Source organism: Neolamprologus brichardi, chromosome 5 (genome assembly GCF_056152115.1).
Source record: "Neolamprologus brichardi isolate AB-2024 chromosome 5, ASM5615211v1, whole genome shotgun sequence".
Taxonomy (NCBI): domain Eukaryota; kingdom Metazoa; phylum Chordata; class Actinopteri; order Cichliformes; family Cichlidae; genus Neolamprologus; species Neolamprologus brichardi.
In genome coordinates this window covers 11,583,259-11,599,100 of record NC_142108.1, presented here as the reverse complement: position 1 = coordinate 11,599,100, position 15,842 = coordinate 11,583,259, and the positions used below count along the sequence as shown (strand labels likewise).

At 39.5% G+C, this 15,842-nt stretch overlaps 1 protein-coding gene across 2 annotated transcripts in view; it reads right to left on the bottom strand.

Annotated features, from left to right (window-relative positions):
• The window catches only part of cpne5b (copine Vb), a 130,276-nt gene that overhangs the window by 46,634 nt on the left and 67,800 nt on the right, over nucleotides 1–15,842 (bottom strand). For both annotated transcript variants that reach the window (XM_087840652.1, XM_087840651.1), the window contains exon 8: nucleotides 1,437–1,500. In XM_087840652.1, coding sequence (XP_087696778.1) covers nucleotides 1,437–1,500 — 64 coding nt within the window. The remainder of the gene's footprint in view (nucleotides 1–1,436; nucleotides 1,501–15,842) is intronic.

The window sequence follows — 15,842 nt, the reverse complement described above, 5'->3', positions numbered from 1 at the left end:
TTTGATCTTTCATTTTCATTGTGCCATTTTTTCTTTCCCTTTCGCGCTCTCTACGTTATTTCTTTTCTCTTTGGACAGCTTCTTGTATTCACATGTTCCTGTTTTAATCTGTATGCTGGAACCCCAGTGAACCATTTAAAATCTGTATACCAGAGTTGGCTGAGGAGGCATTCAACATTCACCACATCATGTTCTCGGATCCTTTCATTAGAGAGCAGGTCAGCGCGCAGTGTGTAACACCGAGCAGCCGAGTCTGTGTGCGTGACAGGTTGGGTTTTTTTAATACATTTTTATACAGATGGGTAGATGTGCAAACATCCAGACTGATAAACAAACGCTACGGTTGCACCAATGACTTGATTAGCTGATCATCAGAAAATAAACTGCAGCGTTTTTATTGCTAACTAATGAAGGTTCATGCAGTGAAACTGCACAGGTGCCATACTGAGTTCTAACTTTTCTTTTGTGTCTTCATCCTTGTTTTCTTTCTCATCTCATATTCTTTTTTTCCCTTGGATGCCCCTAGGTCTATAAGGGAGAGCGATGAAGTGTGGTACTAGGGATCCCTGATTCTTTCCACTGAGTTATATGCTTACACGAGTTGAGAATTCTAGCATCACCAGTAGGCATTTACAGACATCCAACCATGCATTTTCTTCCGCTTATCCGGTTCAGGGTCATGGCAGTGACTGGAGTCTACCCCAGCTGTCACACAGTGAGGGGTAGGGTACACCCTGGATAGGTCACCATTCTGTCACAAGGCCATCCCATAGAGACAGAGTACTATTCACATTCACATCTATGGCCGAGTTAAAACCTCTAGGATAGCGGGCTCATGGATTCAGACCCATGACCATCTTCCTGTGAAACAACAGAACTAACCACTGTGCCGTCCATATTTTTAACCATATGTTCAATTTTTCAAAATTAGGTATTTTCTGCTGTGAAATTTTACTCTTCCTCCATTTTCAAAGCCAGTGGATTATACAGTGAAGGCTGACAAAGAATCTATAACAAACAAACACGGTACCTTTGCCTGAGGCCACATTTTGAGAATATAGATTTCTCTTAATTCAATAATTCATACAACCATCATTTTTGTAGAAATTGTAAGAAAAGTTGTTTAGATTTAAAATAATCATATATTGCACCTCATGGGGAACAACGACAGACAGTAGACAGTAAATCAACACACTACTGGGATGAGTTTTTGAAATTATTTCAAGGTGACCAGTACCAACTTCTTAAAACTATTATGGGGTATTTTCTTAAAGTGGACAAAAGGATGTTTCTATGAGCCTTGGTTTCTTTTGTCCCTTCCAGCTTCCATGTTTCTCTGTCCACTTTATGTGTGATGTCTGTTTAACCAGGCTTTGCTAGCAGATGTTTGCTTGCTAATAAGTGTTTGGCAGGGGGGATTATTATGGTTTACTCACTCGACAGTTGCTCAGCTCCTCTGCAGTCAGGATAATAGTTCCACATTTCTTTCCTGGAATCCCTCTGTGAAAGGAAATCAAGAAAACAATAAAAGCTTAACAGAAATCAAAGAAAAAACATCTTTTTTTTTTCTTTCCCACTTGTTGGCTTTTAATTGATCAGTGAGGCTGCTGTGGAAATCAAGGCTAATTTGTGTATTTTCTATCTCTGAACAAGTTCTCTTGACTATTCTCAACAACAAACTATCCAACTATTCAAGTCTAACTCATGTTTTCTTATTTTTTATTTGACTCTGATGATTTTCAGCACAGACATATGTTCCATCTTAGCCAATCCTGTTTAGAAGGATTTAAAAATATGTGCTGGCAGTTTTAGATGTCTTAATGTTTGATGCAGCTAATCAGTCTTTAGGGGATACGGATAGATACCACATAGATTTGTTCAACTTTTAGGCTGGTGAACATGTAGCAATTAGAGAGCAGAGATGAGTTCTGGTTTGACTTGAATTGATTTTAGTTTGTTTGCTCTGACTTTCTAATCAGCACACGATAGTTCATATTGTTCATATACAGATGATCTCATATAGAGACAGTCACTGATGCCTTAATTTCCTTTCATCTTGGCTTCATTATTAGAGTTAATACTAAGTTGTAGTGACAAGTAAATCCATCATGACGTCACCTGTTCAGAAAGCTGGATTAAAGCTTTAACCCTGTAAAATCTTTTTTTTTTTTTTTTTGAATTTTTGAGATCTTTAGATCTTTAGTGTGATTTTTAAAACTCATGCAAATTGATATTTTTTTAGAAGGTATGTTAGAAAAATTCAATTTGCTGCTAATTATTTATTGGTTCTGGTTTTACAGGGTTAAATAGAGAGTGAAGAAATGCCATAAAAGCAGATAGACAAGCAAAGAAATCATCGAAATGCTCATTGGGTAAACATGCTTTCGAACACTTTTCTTTATGTTGCTGTTGATGTCACATAATTAATTGTATTATCGCTTGATTCCTTGCTCAAAGCTAAACTATTCAGAGATATTCTCTGCTTGGCAGTATTATAATGTTATGCAGATTGAGTTTACGTCCTAATTGACATGCTTCGGATCAATTTTCATCAAATCTCAATTTCAAAGAGAAAAAAAGAGATTCACAAGATTTTGAACATCAGGAAGGCCATCAAAGACTCTGCCCCCTTGTTTCGCTTATTATACTCAACTCAGAGAGAGCGTGAGGAGACAATGGTCTGTTTCCTTGAAGCCTACACATTTCAGTCTTTTCTCTTACTTTACGAGATACAATTCTGTTTGATAGGAAATATATATATATTCGCCTTAATATCTTGAGAATGTATGTGGGAATGAACATTCTCTTACAGATGAACATTTCCTAGGTTTACAGCCACATAGCTATTGACTGTCTATCAATAAGGAAATCAATTCACGATTACTGTACACCAGCAGGCAATAGCTGGTGAACTAACCCCAACACTATTTACTCCCTCCCACAATTTTATTCTTTAGGTTTTATTCAGCTCCTGTAGAAGAGTTGATATACTGCCATGGATTTACTTCGGCCTTGTTAGAAAATCCAGAAAATTGAAAATCGTGACCACTCCATTAATCAAATAATTTTTTTTTTACAAAAATCTGGTAATCATATTGGACTCAGGGGCGCTTGTGTGTGGAAGAATTCATCATTGCTGGTGTTACTCTGACCTCTTAATCCTGACTGCAGCTCAGACCTCTGCACCAGTTTTCAAGCAAAAGAAACCCCATTAATCACCTCGCTTCACTGGCTCCCGGTTAGCTACAGATTGAGATACAAACTTCTTTTTGTGTAGAAATCATTAAATGGCCTTGCCCCAGCTAACTTTACTGAACATGCTGTCAGAGACCTGAAATTCTCTGCTCCTGGAGTGTATTTGGATCCTGGGATTTTCTCAATGCAAACGATGGTTAATTGTTCCAGATTTGTCTGTGTGTAGATGTTCTTGAGTATGTGGCAGTAAGGTGTGATTGTATTATAATATCACTATTTTGGAATAGTTTTCTGTCTCAGCTGTTGCACCATTGTGACCCTAAAGTTTACTGTTATTAAGTTGGAACATGTTAACTGTGTAATTCATGAGCTGTTTATTTTATTATCCATGTGGGGCAGTATTGTGTTTTATTTTACAGTAACAAGTAGTGTAAGGGATTAAAATTTGAATGCACTAATGACATTATTGTCAATTACCCCCATAACAGTAACACGGAGGAGCACGAGGGAGAGAGGCAGACATGACGGCTGGGAAAACAAGACAGAAAACATAACTAAAGAAAGACTACTAAAGAACCAAGACATAACCAAAAATACAGAAATATCACAGGGAAACACAAAACGCTGGGTAAGAAAGACCCAGAACCTGACAGGAATAGGTAGAGCAGGATAACATTAAGCTTCTGGAACAGTCTTCCCAAAGCCCTGACCTCAAGCCTATTATGCCTAAAAGCTGAGTGGGACCAGGAAAGCAACCAATTTAACTGAACTCCGCAAACTCTGCCAAGAAGACCTTTCACTTGCATCCCAGTCACGGAAGTGTTGGAGGTAGTGCATAAGAGATTACAGGATGACCCCAACCTCAGCAACAGGACCACTCTCAGCATCGACCAAGTGTGTTTGCTTTTGGAACTGTGTCTTCATTCCACCTACTTCACATACAAGGGTCAGTTCTACAGGCAGAAACATGGGTGTGCCCTGGGCTCCCCAGTTTCACCCATCGTGGCCAATTTGTATATGGAAGAACTGGAAAAGAGGGCTTTGCGATCCTACCCTGGAACACCACCAAGCCATTGGTTCAGATATGTGGATGACACCTGGGTGAAAATCAAATCTCAGGACGTACTACAATTCACGGATCACATTAACTCGGTGGACCGACACATCAAATTCACCAGGGAGGATATGAAAAATGGCAGGTTAGCCTTCTTAGACTGTGAGATTTCCATCAGTAATGGTGGACATCTAAAAACTGACGTGTACCGTAAACCTACACATACGGATCAGTATCTAAGGTTTGACTCTCATCATCCACTGGAGCACAAACTGGGTGTCATCAGGACGCTACAACACAGAGCGAATACCATCCCCACTGACACAGCGGCCAGAGAGGCAGAAGAACAACACATCAAGAAGGCCCTGAGTAAATGTGGTTATCCCAGCTAGACTTTTGTCAAAGCTGGGAAGGCATCTAAAGAAAGCTCCAGCCGATCCAGGAGAAAAGGACAACCGCTGCCCAAGCGAAAACCTGTAGTGATCCCATATGTGTCAGGAGTATCGGAACAGTTGAGACATATTTTTTCTAAACACCGGGTCTCTGTGGCTTTTAAACCCCAAAACACGCTGCGCCAAAAACTGGTCCACCCCAAGGATGGGGTCCCCCGACACAAACAGAGTAACATAGTGTACGCTGTTAAGTGCCAGGAGGATTGCCAGGATTTATACATCGGGGAAACCAAACAACCTCTGGCGAAGCGGATGGCACAACACAGAAGAGCCACCTCGTCAGGTCAGGACTCTGCAGTCTATTTACACCTACAGGCCAGTGGACACTCTTTCAAGGATGATGATGTACACATCCTGGACAGGGAGGAACACTGTTTGAGCGTGGAGTCAAGGAGATTTACGTGAAAAGGGAGAGACCTAATGGTACATCTTTCGACATCTTACAATGCTGTGATTGCAGCCATTCCCCAACTCTCTGTGAATGGTGTTCATGGCCATTGATCAGTGGTCTTTGATCAGTGGGTTTTGGTCAGTGGTTATTGATCAATGGTCATGAGAACTTGCATAATTAAGATTAAGGAACTGACCTCTTAGCCCATTGTTCCTTCAGTGGGCTGGTTTCAGTCATTATGCAAATGTACTGTTTATAAGATCTGGGGAAACCTGCAGTCAGCTGAGACTGAAGAAGTCACTTGGATGAGTGATGAAACGTTTCTCCCACAAAACACCACATCCAGATGAACAGAATCAACTTTTGGAGATCTGCCAAGAAGAGTGGTCAAATATCCAGCCAGAATAATGCCTGTACAATCATTCCACCCTGTAAAAAGAATAGTTTAAATAAGTCATTAAAAGCCCAAAATTACTAGGGCATCCATGTATATGATGAGTGCATGTAGACCTCTGACAGCTATTTCTAAATAACTAAATAGCCAAAAATCCTTACTGTGTTATATTAGTTTGATAGCACCTAAAAGCAGGTTTAAGTTCAGGTGACCAGCTGAATTTTTGCAGGGTCTTTATCTTACACTGTAAAGTAACTGTAATGCAAAACTTTAAAGAAATATAGGATAAACTATGTGTGTTTGGTCTACGAGGGCAAATAGTTAAAAAAAAAAACTGAAACCATTAACAATCTCTCATACATCTTAAACCACATCGCCTCTTAATCCAGGAATGATTTTGGTTTGTTTAATAATTTCTGTGATTTCGTTTCTTTTCCAGCTCACCTTTCTGTCTCCTTTCTGTTCGCTCATTTACAAACAAGGTCTGATGTATTGATTTTCTGATAATGTCGCCGCGTTTGCTCTGCCTGATCGTGCTTTGGATACAATAGATCCAGTTTCCAATGCCATGCACTACCACCTTAGAAACCTTAAGTCTAGCCATGATTTGATGTCAAGAAAGCCCCTATTTCCCTGGAATAGCAATGTGACTTGGAACCGTGTTACAGGCAATGTTTTGGCGAAAAGCAAAAGAAGCATGAAGATATGATCAGACCCACGTAAAAGACCACAACATGTTTTCATTTTTCCTGTAAACATGTTTCCTGGCTACTAGTTTTATTTTTTAAGATTTTAATAATGCATACTGTAAAAATAAATTAGCTTCAATTAATTATGTGAGTCTTCATTAATTATTTAAAATGTCAATGCTGCTTTGACGTAAAAAGCAGGATGTGTCACTGTTCTAAATATTTAAGCCAAACCACAACCTTTCCCTAGGCCTAGTCACATGTTTTTAAAGTTTTAGTCTAAAAACACATTTAGCATTTACTGATAAAAACTAGAAGTACGACAAAGGACTGTATGAGAAATACTATTATTGAAGGAGGCCCATTATATTTTAGACAGAGCCTAGAGTTATTCTACTCACAAGTTAAACCCCAATGACGCTTGCACGAAATATTGTATTTTCAGCTACAGTTTACTGAAAATTTCAGAAAGTGATTGATGGAATTCACTTATGTTCTCAGGTCTTTGCACAACATACTAATGTCAAAAGACTGGACAGAGTGCTCTCCAGCTGTGTGTGTAAGTGCTGTCAGCACTGTTGTCAGGTGGTTGTGTGTGTACGTGTTTGAGGAGGCTGATGGAGGCTTTTGAAGCACACTGTAAAAGACTCTGATCGATCCTCAGGTGGGGAAACCATTCTGGTTGCTTTGCTGAGTGATGCAACAAAAATGCGAGAGTTTGGGGGTTTCTTTCACATGCGCACTCACGCAATGTCTCTTGGCACCAACTGACTAAAAGGAAAAAAAAACAGCTTTCAAATGACAAATGAAACCATATTTACATCAGTCTCTACTCATTTCTTCCTTCAGCTCATGTAACTAAATGAATTCCCTCTCCCTGAAATAGACCATTAACTTGGGGCCACTGAGTAAGTAAAATCAACAGACAAAAGAGTTTACAGTTGCTTGAGTGGAACTGTGCAGTGCTGACAAGCTGCATGGTAGCTGCAGAGCAAAGCCACTTTGGCCACAAAAAGCAAGATTTCCTAATTGCTACCAACATTCAGTACTGTATAAAAATCTTTAGTCACTCCTCACTTCTTTGGGTTTTGTTTGTTGAACCTCTTAAAGCTGATCTATGAATCATTCAAGCATAAAACGACGCCTAATACAAGAGATGAAACAGTATAAAACAGTATATTTCTATGCCTAGTATTATAGCTAAGTACCAGGCATTGAATACTATTTTTAGAGGAACAAGGTGAATCCCAAAAAGGTATTAGTCAAAAACTTGGCATATCTCAGCATGCTATCTGGTGTGTCCTTAAAAAATTGAAGGAAACTGGACAAGTGGAGGATAAAAGAAGAACGGGCAGGCCTAAAAACTATCTACAACAGATGAACAGTATCTAAAAGTCATGTCCTCAAGTGAGAGCAAAAAATTCAGCAAACACCTGACACAGGACCTGAGAGATGTATTTGACCCTTCAGGTGATCCATCTACTGTTCACTGAAGCATCATGAGAAACAGTCTCAGTGGAAGGGTGGCTGTCAAGAAGCCATCCTCAAGAAAGAGAAATGGGAGGAAAATCACTGGCAACAGGTCTGATGGAGTGGTTTTGAGAAGTACAACAGTGAGTGTCTACAGCCATTTGTAAAACAGGGTGGTGGCTCTGTCATGGTTTGGAGATGCATTACAACCAGTGAAATCGATAGAATTATAAACACAGAGAAGTACCGTCTGATTTTGATCACCCATGCAATACCATCTAGAAAAAACCTGATTGACAACTGCTTCACTTTTCAGCATGACAATGATCCACACACACACAGCATAAGGCCAGTTGCAGACACACTGGTGGTCCTGCGCTGGTCCATGTGTGGATCACCTCTAGCAAACCTGATCTGGGCCACCAAAGGGCCGTCATTCTTTGCGGTACGTGGGCCATGTGTAAGTTGTGTGCAGCCACGGGCCAGTTGCTGACACACTGCTGGTCCTGTGCTGCCCCAGAACAGTTTCAGCTCTGGCCCCAGATGTCAGCCTAATGTGTACCTTAATCAAGCTATGTAATAACAACATGTGCCAGAACATAGTAGTGCAAAAGCACTATGGTAAAACTCTGTTCAGACAGTGAATGGACTGAGTGTTTTATAGCGCTTTTCTACTCTCCCAGATTACTCAAAGTGCTCTGTACAACATGCCGTATTCACCCAATCACACACACTTTCTCTAAATTGAGTACTTCCTAACTACATTCATACACATTCACACTCTTGAGATGCAGACTGGAGGAGCCAGGGATCAAAGCACTAACCTTGCAATCAATAGGTGACCTACTCTACTGCCTGAGCTACAGCCACCCACTGGCAAAGACGAGTAAACCGTCACTAGGTTTTGGATAAAGTGTACACTCACAAACCTGTCAAATCTGCATTTGAAACGTTGGCTACCAGTATAGCAGCAGTTTAGTATTGTAACATGGCATTTGGGTCTTCTAACTAAAATAGGAAAATAGGAACATAAATAGTGCCATCATTGCCAGATCTGGTCCACATCTGGTTGACATACACTCTGTCATGACACCGGTCAGTCAGAAGTGCAAGCTTGATGCCAGATCCAGGCCAGACCCATTTTTTATGGGCCTGGGCCACATACACCAAACCACGATCAAGCCAGATGAGGCATGCCATCACATAGACAGTGCCATCTATGCCAGGCCTGGCCCATATCTGGATGACATACTTCTTATCACGCCAGAAGTCAACCAGCAGTGCCGGCTTGATACCAGATCCGGGCCAAACCCGCTTGCTATGTGGGATGTCCTTCAAGAAGCCTGGACAACAACTCCTGAAGATTACTTAAAGAAATTACAAGAAGTCTTATCTAAGAGAACTCAGACTATGTCGAAGAAGGCTGTCACACCAAATATTGACTTTTAGTGTCATTAGAAATCTGCAAACTCTGGTTTTGCCTTATATGCTGTGTCAATAAATTGCTCCACCAATTTCACATTTTCTATAAAGAAAGTATAAAGAAATGAGAGGTGACTCAAGACATTTGCTTTTACTGTATTATTAATAAGGAAGTGTAGGAAATTTTAAAATCGAATATGGTAGAATATCTATCATCTGTCATTTTGATATATTTGATATCATTAGTTTTTTGTATTTAAGGATAATCTATCTAGTATCTAGTATAATCTAGTATCTCTGGCCAAGTCTGTGTATCAGAAGCAGTCTAAAGATTTATTTTCTCTGTGATTGTAAGTGAAATCTTATGATAATCATCACAATGATGAGTCTCTTCCTCAACAAAACAAAACAAGTCAATTCGTCTCCAAATGCAGTCTGTCAACAACAATTTATTTTGCTTGTTTCTTTCTATATTGTTCATACAAAAAACCCATCCTTCTCATTTCTTGTGTTGAAAGAGGGAGATGAAAAATCAAATAAGATCTAATTTGCACCTTGCTATTGATTTTCAACAGCTCAGACTTGATTTATAATTTGTAACAGTTACAGAGATAGGTCCTCTTGAGGATGCCACACGATAGATACTGCTCCCTCGTATTACTGAAAACCTGGAACAGTAATCTAATTAAGGTGCCAAGCCGGCAATAAGGTTTTTTTTCTCTTTGAAGTGGATCTGGAAAAATTAGAAAGCTAGTCTTGCAATAACGTAGGACGCGCTAAAAGAAAGAACTTTTTTTTATCTTCTTAACAAAAACAGACAACAGTCGATGCAACAGTGTATGCATGCATTAACACAAAGCTTCACAGATCCTCCAGGGTACCCAGAGGATTATACCCACAGATGTTTTAAAAAAACAAAAAGGGGAGCTGTAAATCAACAGTGTGTGTAGGTGTGTAATGTGCTTGAATATGTGCCGGAACTGAAGAATGTGGCATGTAGAGTAAAGCACAGTGAGTGGTCGGTCATGTTTATTCGTTTGGACTATGACAACCCATACTGACACACAATTGCACACATACACACTATTTTTATTCACAGTGGTCGGAATCTGTAATTACAAAACTCTTCAGGGAGTCAAAGACTCAAGCCAGCTAACAAACCTGCTGTGAATAACACAGATAAATTAATTTTGCCTGAGGGGTATGCGAGAAGGATGAGAAAAGCAGAAAGGGGAAACTGAAAAGGTGTAACCACTCTTCTCTCTTTTCTTTCTAAATTAGCACATGTCTTGATTAAGAACCAAATTATATCTGTTTCCTTTTTCTTGGATTTCAATTCTGCTTTGTAAGTGCCACAAAAAAAAATGTGTTCAATGCTTTTAACATATCAATTTCTCTGATCCTTTCAGTGTGAAGCTCAGCAGGAGATCTGACACTGCATAATAACACAGCGAGAACATGTTAACATCTCCTTGTTAGCTTTAAATGATTACAATGATTTTTTATACACGGAGGAGCTCTCCAGGTTATCGTGACAAAAAAAACCTGCACCTAGACTGACGAAACAATTATGCTGACAAATTATTACATTTTAACATCCTTAAAATTAATATTTTAATATATTAACATTACACCCATCACCCCCTTTGTTAGGTAGACTTGATCAACTGCTCATTGATGCGAATATGTCAGCCGATCGCACAGAGCAACTCTATGCATTTAGGCGTGCAGACACGGTCAACACGAGAAGGAAGGTGATTTACAGTAATGCGCTGGTGCCAGATAGGCTGCTCTGCGCATGTCAGAAACTGCTGATCTACTGAGATTTGCCCACACAGCCATCTCTGAGGTTTACAAAGAATGGTCCAAAAAAAGAGAAACTATCCAGAGAGCGGCAGTTCACTGGTAGCTCTGTGAATACTGAAGAATCCTGCTACTTTGCTGAGGTTCACACTGTGCATCTGAATGCTAAAGAAAGGTGATTAAAGTGACTTTGAGTGCCACAGGGAGTTCTGAGTATTTCAGAAACTGCTGATCTACTCAGATTTTCCCACCAAACTATCTCAGAATTGTTCTGAAAAAAAGAAATTATCCAGCGAGCGGCAGTTCTTTGGCAGAAAATGCTGGTGTTAGAAGAGAATGGTCAGACTGCTTCAAGCTGATAGAAAGTAGAAAGGCAACAGTAACTCAAATAACCACTTGTTACAGCCAAAGTATGTAGAAGAGCAGTTCTGAATGCACAAACTTTGAAGGAGATGGGGTTAAAATGTTGCAAGGTATGATGAGCCTCAATTCAACACAGCACATCAGGGATGTGGAGGAGTGAGAAATTCACATCTGGATGTGCAAACCACAAATAAGCAGCAACTGTGTGATGCATCATATTACTATGGACCAAAGTCTACGAGGCATTTTGTTCCATTTGTGCTATGAAGAATGAAGGCAAAGGGATCCCAACCAGATACTAAGAAGCCATACCTAAAATAGTGTCCTGTAAATGAATGTAGTAACAGCATCACTGGCTGCCATCAATTTTACTAAGAGTTACAAACATTTAAGTTCACTGGATTTCACAGTTCAAAATGTTTGTGTAAAAATATTAAAATGACTCGAGCTTGTTCACTGCTGAGCTATTAATGGGCCAAACATGAAAACAAATTTGTAGATGCAATCATTATTTGTAACATCTGTGAAGATTCTCAGTCATCCAGGTCATCATAGTCTAAGGAGCTTGGAAAGAAAAGCATCAGGACTTCTTTCTTTAAGCTTTTTTTTTTTTTTCAAGCTCCTTAGACCATTATTTGTAACATTTACACTGTCTCGATGTAAATGTTACAAATAATACATTAAAAAATAATGCATTATTTTTTTAATGCATTACTGAACATTTTAACTTATCGAAAGTTCTCACATTTGTAGTAAATTGCTATAAAAATACATAAATGTACTTGTAACTTTTCTCAATCAAACAAGGGTTTAAAGCATTCAAGTAGCTAGAAGCACAAAAGCTAGTATCTAGGACCAAGGGCCATTGTACATAATCAGACTTCTTGACAGCAAAATTGTGCTGGAGGCCTTCCAGAAGAGCACTCTAGCAAAGAATAGCCCCTCATTGATTCACTCAGAGCAGCAGCTTGACTGAGAGCCTGAAATTCACCAGTGATCAACAGGGAAAAATGAGAAGTTTGAACCGAAGGAGAAGATGGGAAGGTAAAAGAAAGAACCTTTAGAGGGCAGAAACTTTGTCTCTGTTAGCTTAGTCTCAGAGAAGCCTTATATATTTTCAAAGTGTCAAAAAGTGAGGAAAAGTGTCCGTTAACTGTAAAACTAGCTATTAAATGAATTTTAAAATATGTATCTGCAGTGTATTTTACATTTTTACTGACCAAAGCACAATACCTGCTCACAATTATTGTACATATTTACTAACTAAACCTACAAAAGAACTAAAATATTGATTTATTTTTATTTAATCCTAATTTAAGTGAATGCACAAACTTCTTTTTGAGCAAACCTTTCAAGAAATAATCAATTGAATATGACTCATCTGTACAGTTTCACTGGCTGCAGTTTTCCAAATAGAAAAGTCAGTGACAACGTCAGCTTTGGCCTAGATTTGATTCTCACACATCAGAACTTTCTCCACTCCAGTACCATTTATTACATTTCAGATTCACACTTTAAATCTGTGGTGCTGAAAATTGTTCAAAGGTACATGAGACTTAACTCTACCGGCATTTCCTCACAGATTAAATACAATTAATTCAGTTTTAACCAAACCCCATTTACTCAATCTGTAAAACAAAATAAGTTTATCGTTCTAACTCAAACCATCCGCTGGACTACTGACACCTCAGATTTCACCGTCACAGAGGAAATCCTAATCAGCAGTAATGAGTTCACGCTCAGGAGACAGGTGTCTTATTTTTGAACATTCGAGGCTTCCGCTGCTTTCGCCTTCAAATTTTTTGAGAAGGTTTTCAGACATTAATTAACTTCCATCCATTCCTTCATTTATGACTGAAGAACAATGGCTGAGACTGCTCACTCATTCATGTATTCATATTCCTTTCCAGTAACTCTAAGTTAGTGAGAGCATTATTCTCTTAATACAGAAATGGAAGTTTCCTTTCTCACTCTACCAATAACAGCGAAAGTTGGACTTATCACTGTGCAATTAAAGTATAATGAATGCTCACCATGCATCAAAATGTTTGCCATCATTACCTACATGGATCTGGGTGAGGCTAAATACAGGGGATTCTAACAAACTCACACAAGCAGACAACCATCTGTGGGAAAATCCCTCCAGAGGGCACTGGATGACAATTACTCAAAAAGAAGACAGCTTCATTGCAAGAGACACTCTCTCTACCTTCCCTAAAGGCTCTCAATTTCTTCTAACCATCTCACAGAACCATCTGGAGGCAGATGTTAACTAATTTATAAATGCAGATTAAATAGCCCCATTTTGCTGTGCTGTACATTAGTTTCTGGGAAATTTGGACTGCCCTTGTATGTCAAAACATATTACTGAAAAATATCACACATGCATATTTTTCTTTTAATATATACTGTAGGGTAATGAACAGGAGCTCACAGTTGTACAGGGTCAATTCCATATGCTGCGTTTTTTTTTAGTGAAATGCTTTCCCCTCAGTGTTCAGATCTCATTGCCATGTTCCAAGCACAGATCTCCTAATCCATTCCACTCTGCAGCTTTTGTCTAAAATGGTGATCAAGAATAAAAGAAGGTAGAGCGCTTAGCCTCCTGGTGCCTTTCACTGATCCTCAGGCCACAAACTGCACACTGTGACTGAACAGAGGAGAGTTCAGAAAAGCAAAAGCACCACAGGGGTGTCCTTTAGGAAGCCTATTGAGGACGGTGATTATCGACTGCCATTAAAACAGACAAACGCTCATCTGCTGTTTTGAAAAGCGTAAAGGTGAATGGGTGCTGAAAGCGGGGCTTTCGCTGATGACAGAAGCTGCATGCTGTTGTTAGAATATAATAACAAGTACTTTTGGCAGCCATGGTTTAAGAACACTTAAGCTGCAGCTGACAGAAATCTCAAAAAGGCACAAAAAAAGAAAAAAAGAACCCTTTCCAAAAAACTGAATTTGAAGACTGACAGTCCTCTACTGTAAGCACAGGCATACGCACACAATGATGACTCTTTGTTTTACTGGGATTCACACGTTGCATTCCCAGGTCAAAGTCCTCACAGGATAGGGTTGCAGATGAGTCCAGATGAGATGCAGACATGTGAACGCCACACAGACAGGCCCCAAAACTTGCAAGTTCAAACACAGAACCTTTATGCTTTGACAGAGAGCACTGGTAACCACTGCATGCCCGTGCTTCCCATGTACAAGTTGCCAGCCCCAGCTTTATACTCACCATTAGTTTATGTTGTCAGGAAAATAATGGGCACAGATGGTGTTTGTGGCTGTATTTAAGGGTGAAATAAAGCCTTTTGGGTGATTTATAAAAAAGCTCATTTTACAAACACGACAAATATTGGAAAAGGTAGGTAAGGTAAGGTAGAGCAGAGAGCTAAGCTCAAATCATTTCAGTGCCATCTATTTCAGTTTTGCAACCAATTCTGGACAAGGTTAAAGTACGGGTGACTCGACAGGGCCTTTATCATTAGATCATTTCAGGATCACATGCAGGTCTGGACACTGTCTATTCAGATTCTCTTTCTACTGTCTAATGAGTTGAACCGCATCTGCGGACAGCTTGAAACGTGGCTGATATAAAAGGAACACTGTGCAGCCATGTGCTGTTCAGGCCCACAGAAGAACTTTAAATTCTAGTACAGATGTCAAAGCTTGAAAGACACCAACTGAACTGTCACAGCAAGTTTGGGATACTGGGATAAGAAGATGCTAAAAAGAATATATTTGTTTGATTTAATGGTGCATCTATAAAACATGGCATGCTGGGTATGAATATTTCACTGAGTATTTAAGAGTCACGGCTTCAATGAAGTGTTGGGACTCAAACTGTCTTGGAGTGTGGTGAAACTCTCTAAATTTAAAGAAAATTGGAAAAGGGAAGTTGTCAGCCAAAGACATTAAAGGGAGTGAATGGGAAGAGCATGAAAATGGGACACATACAAATTGGAATAATATAGTCATAGCCGAAGGACGTGTATAAATTCTGGTCAGTTGCAGATGCCCACGGGTGCAGTGTCAGTGTTAAATACCTAATGAGACAGCAGCTTCGACTCTGTTCAGCGTACTGTAGGGGTATTTTTGATCAGCAGTTTATCTCGGTCCGGTATCCCTTGGAACAACAACCATAATGCACGAATCTCCACCTCACAATCTAGCGCTGATGTTCAGTATAAACACAAAAAAAACAAATGTGCCCCGTGAACCAAAGCTGGAAGTGTTGAGTAGAGATTGCCTCTTTTACAAGCTGTGTCATCAGCTGCACAGGCCTATGGTTTAGGGTTAAAAAATAGTGCAATGTCCCTTATACACTGTATCCAACTTAGTTTTCTTTGGGTGGAACTTGTGTCATTATATTGGATTTACTTTCAATTTACCCAAGGGAAGTTTTGTTTTTTAACAGTATAATTTTATTTTAGTGCACTTTAATAATACTCAGTCCTCAGAAAGAGGTATCAGTATGATGATGCAGGATAATTAGCCAAATGTTTTATTTAAGTAAACGTGTGGACCAGAGATCACGCTGCATCTGTCTCATTAAGTGTAATACGGCAAATCTGTGCTGTTTCCAAGCTGAGGTAACCAGACACCCCAC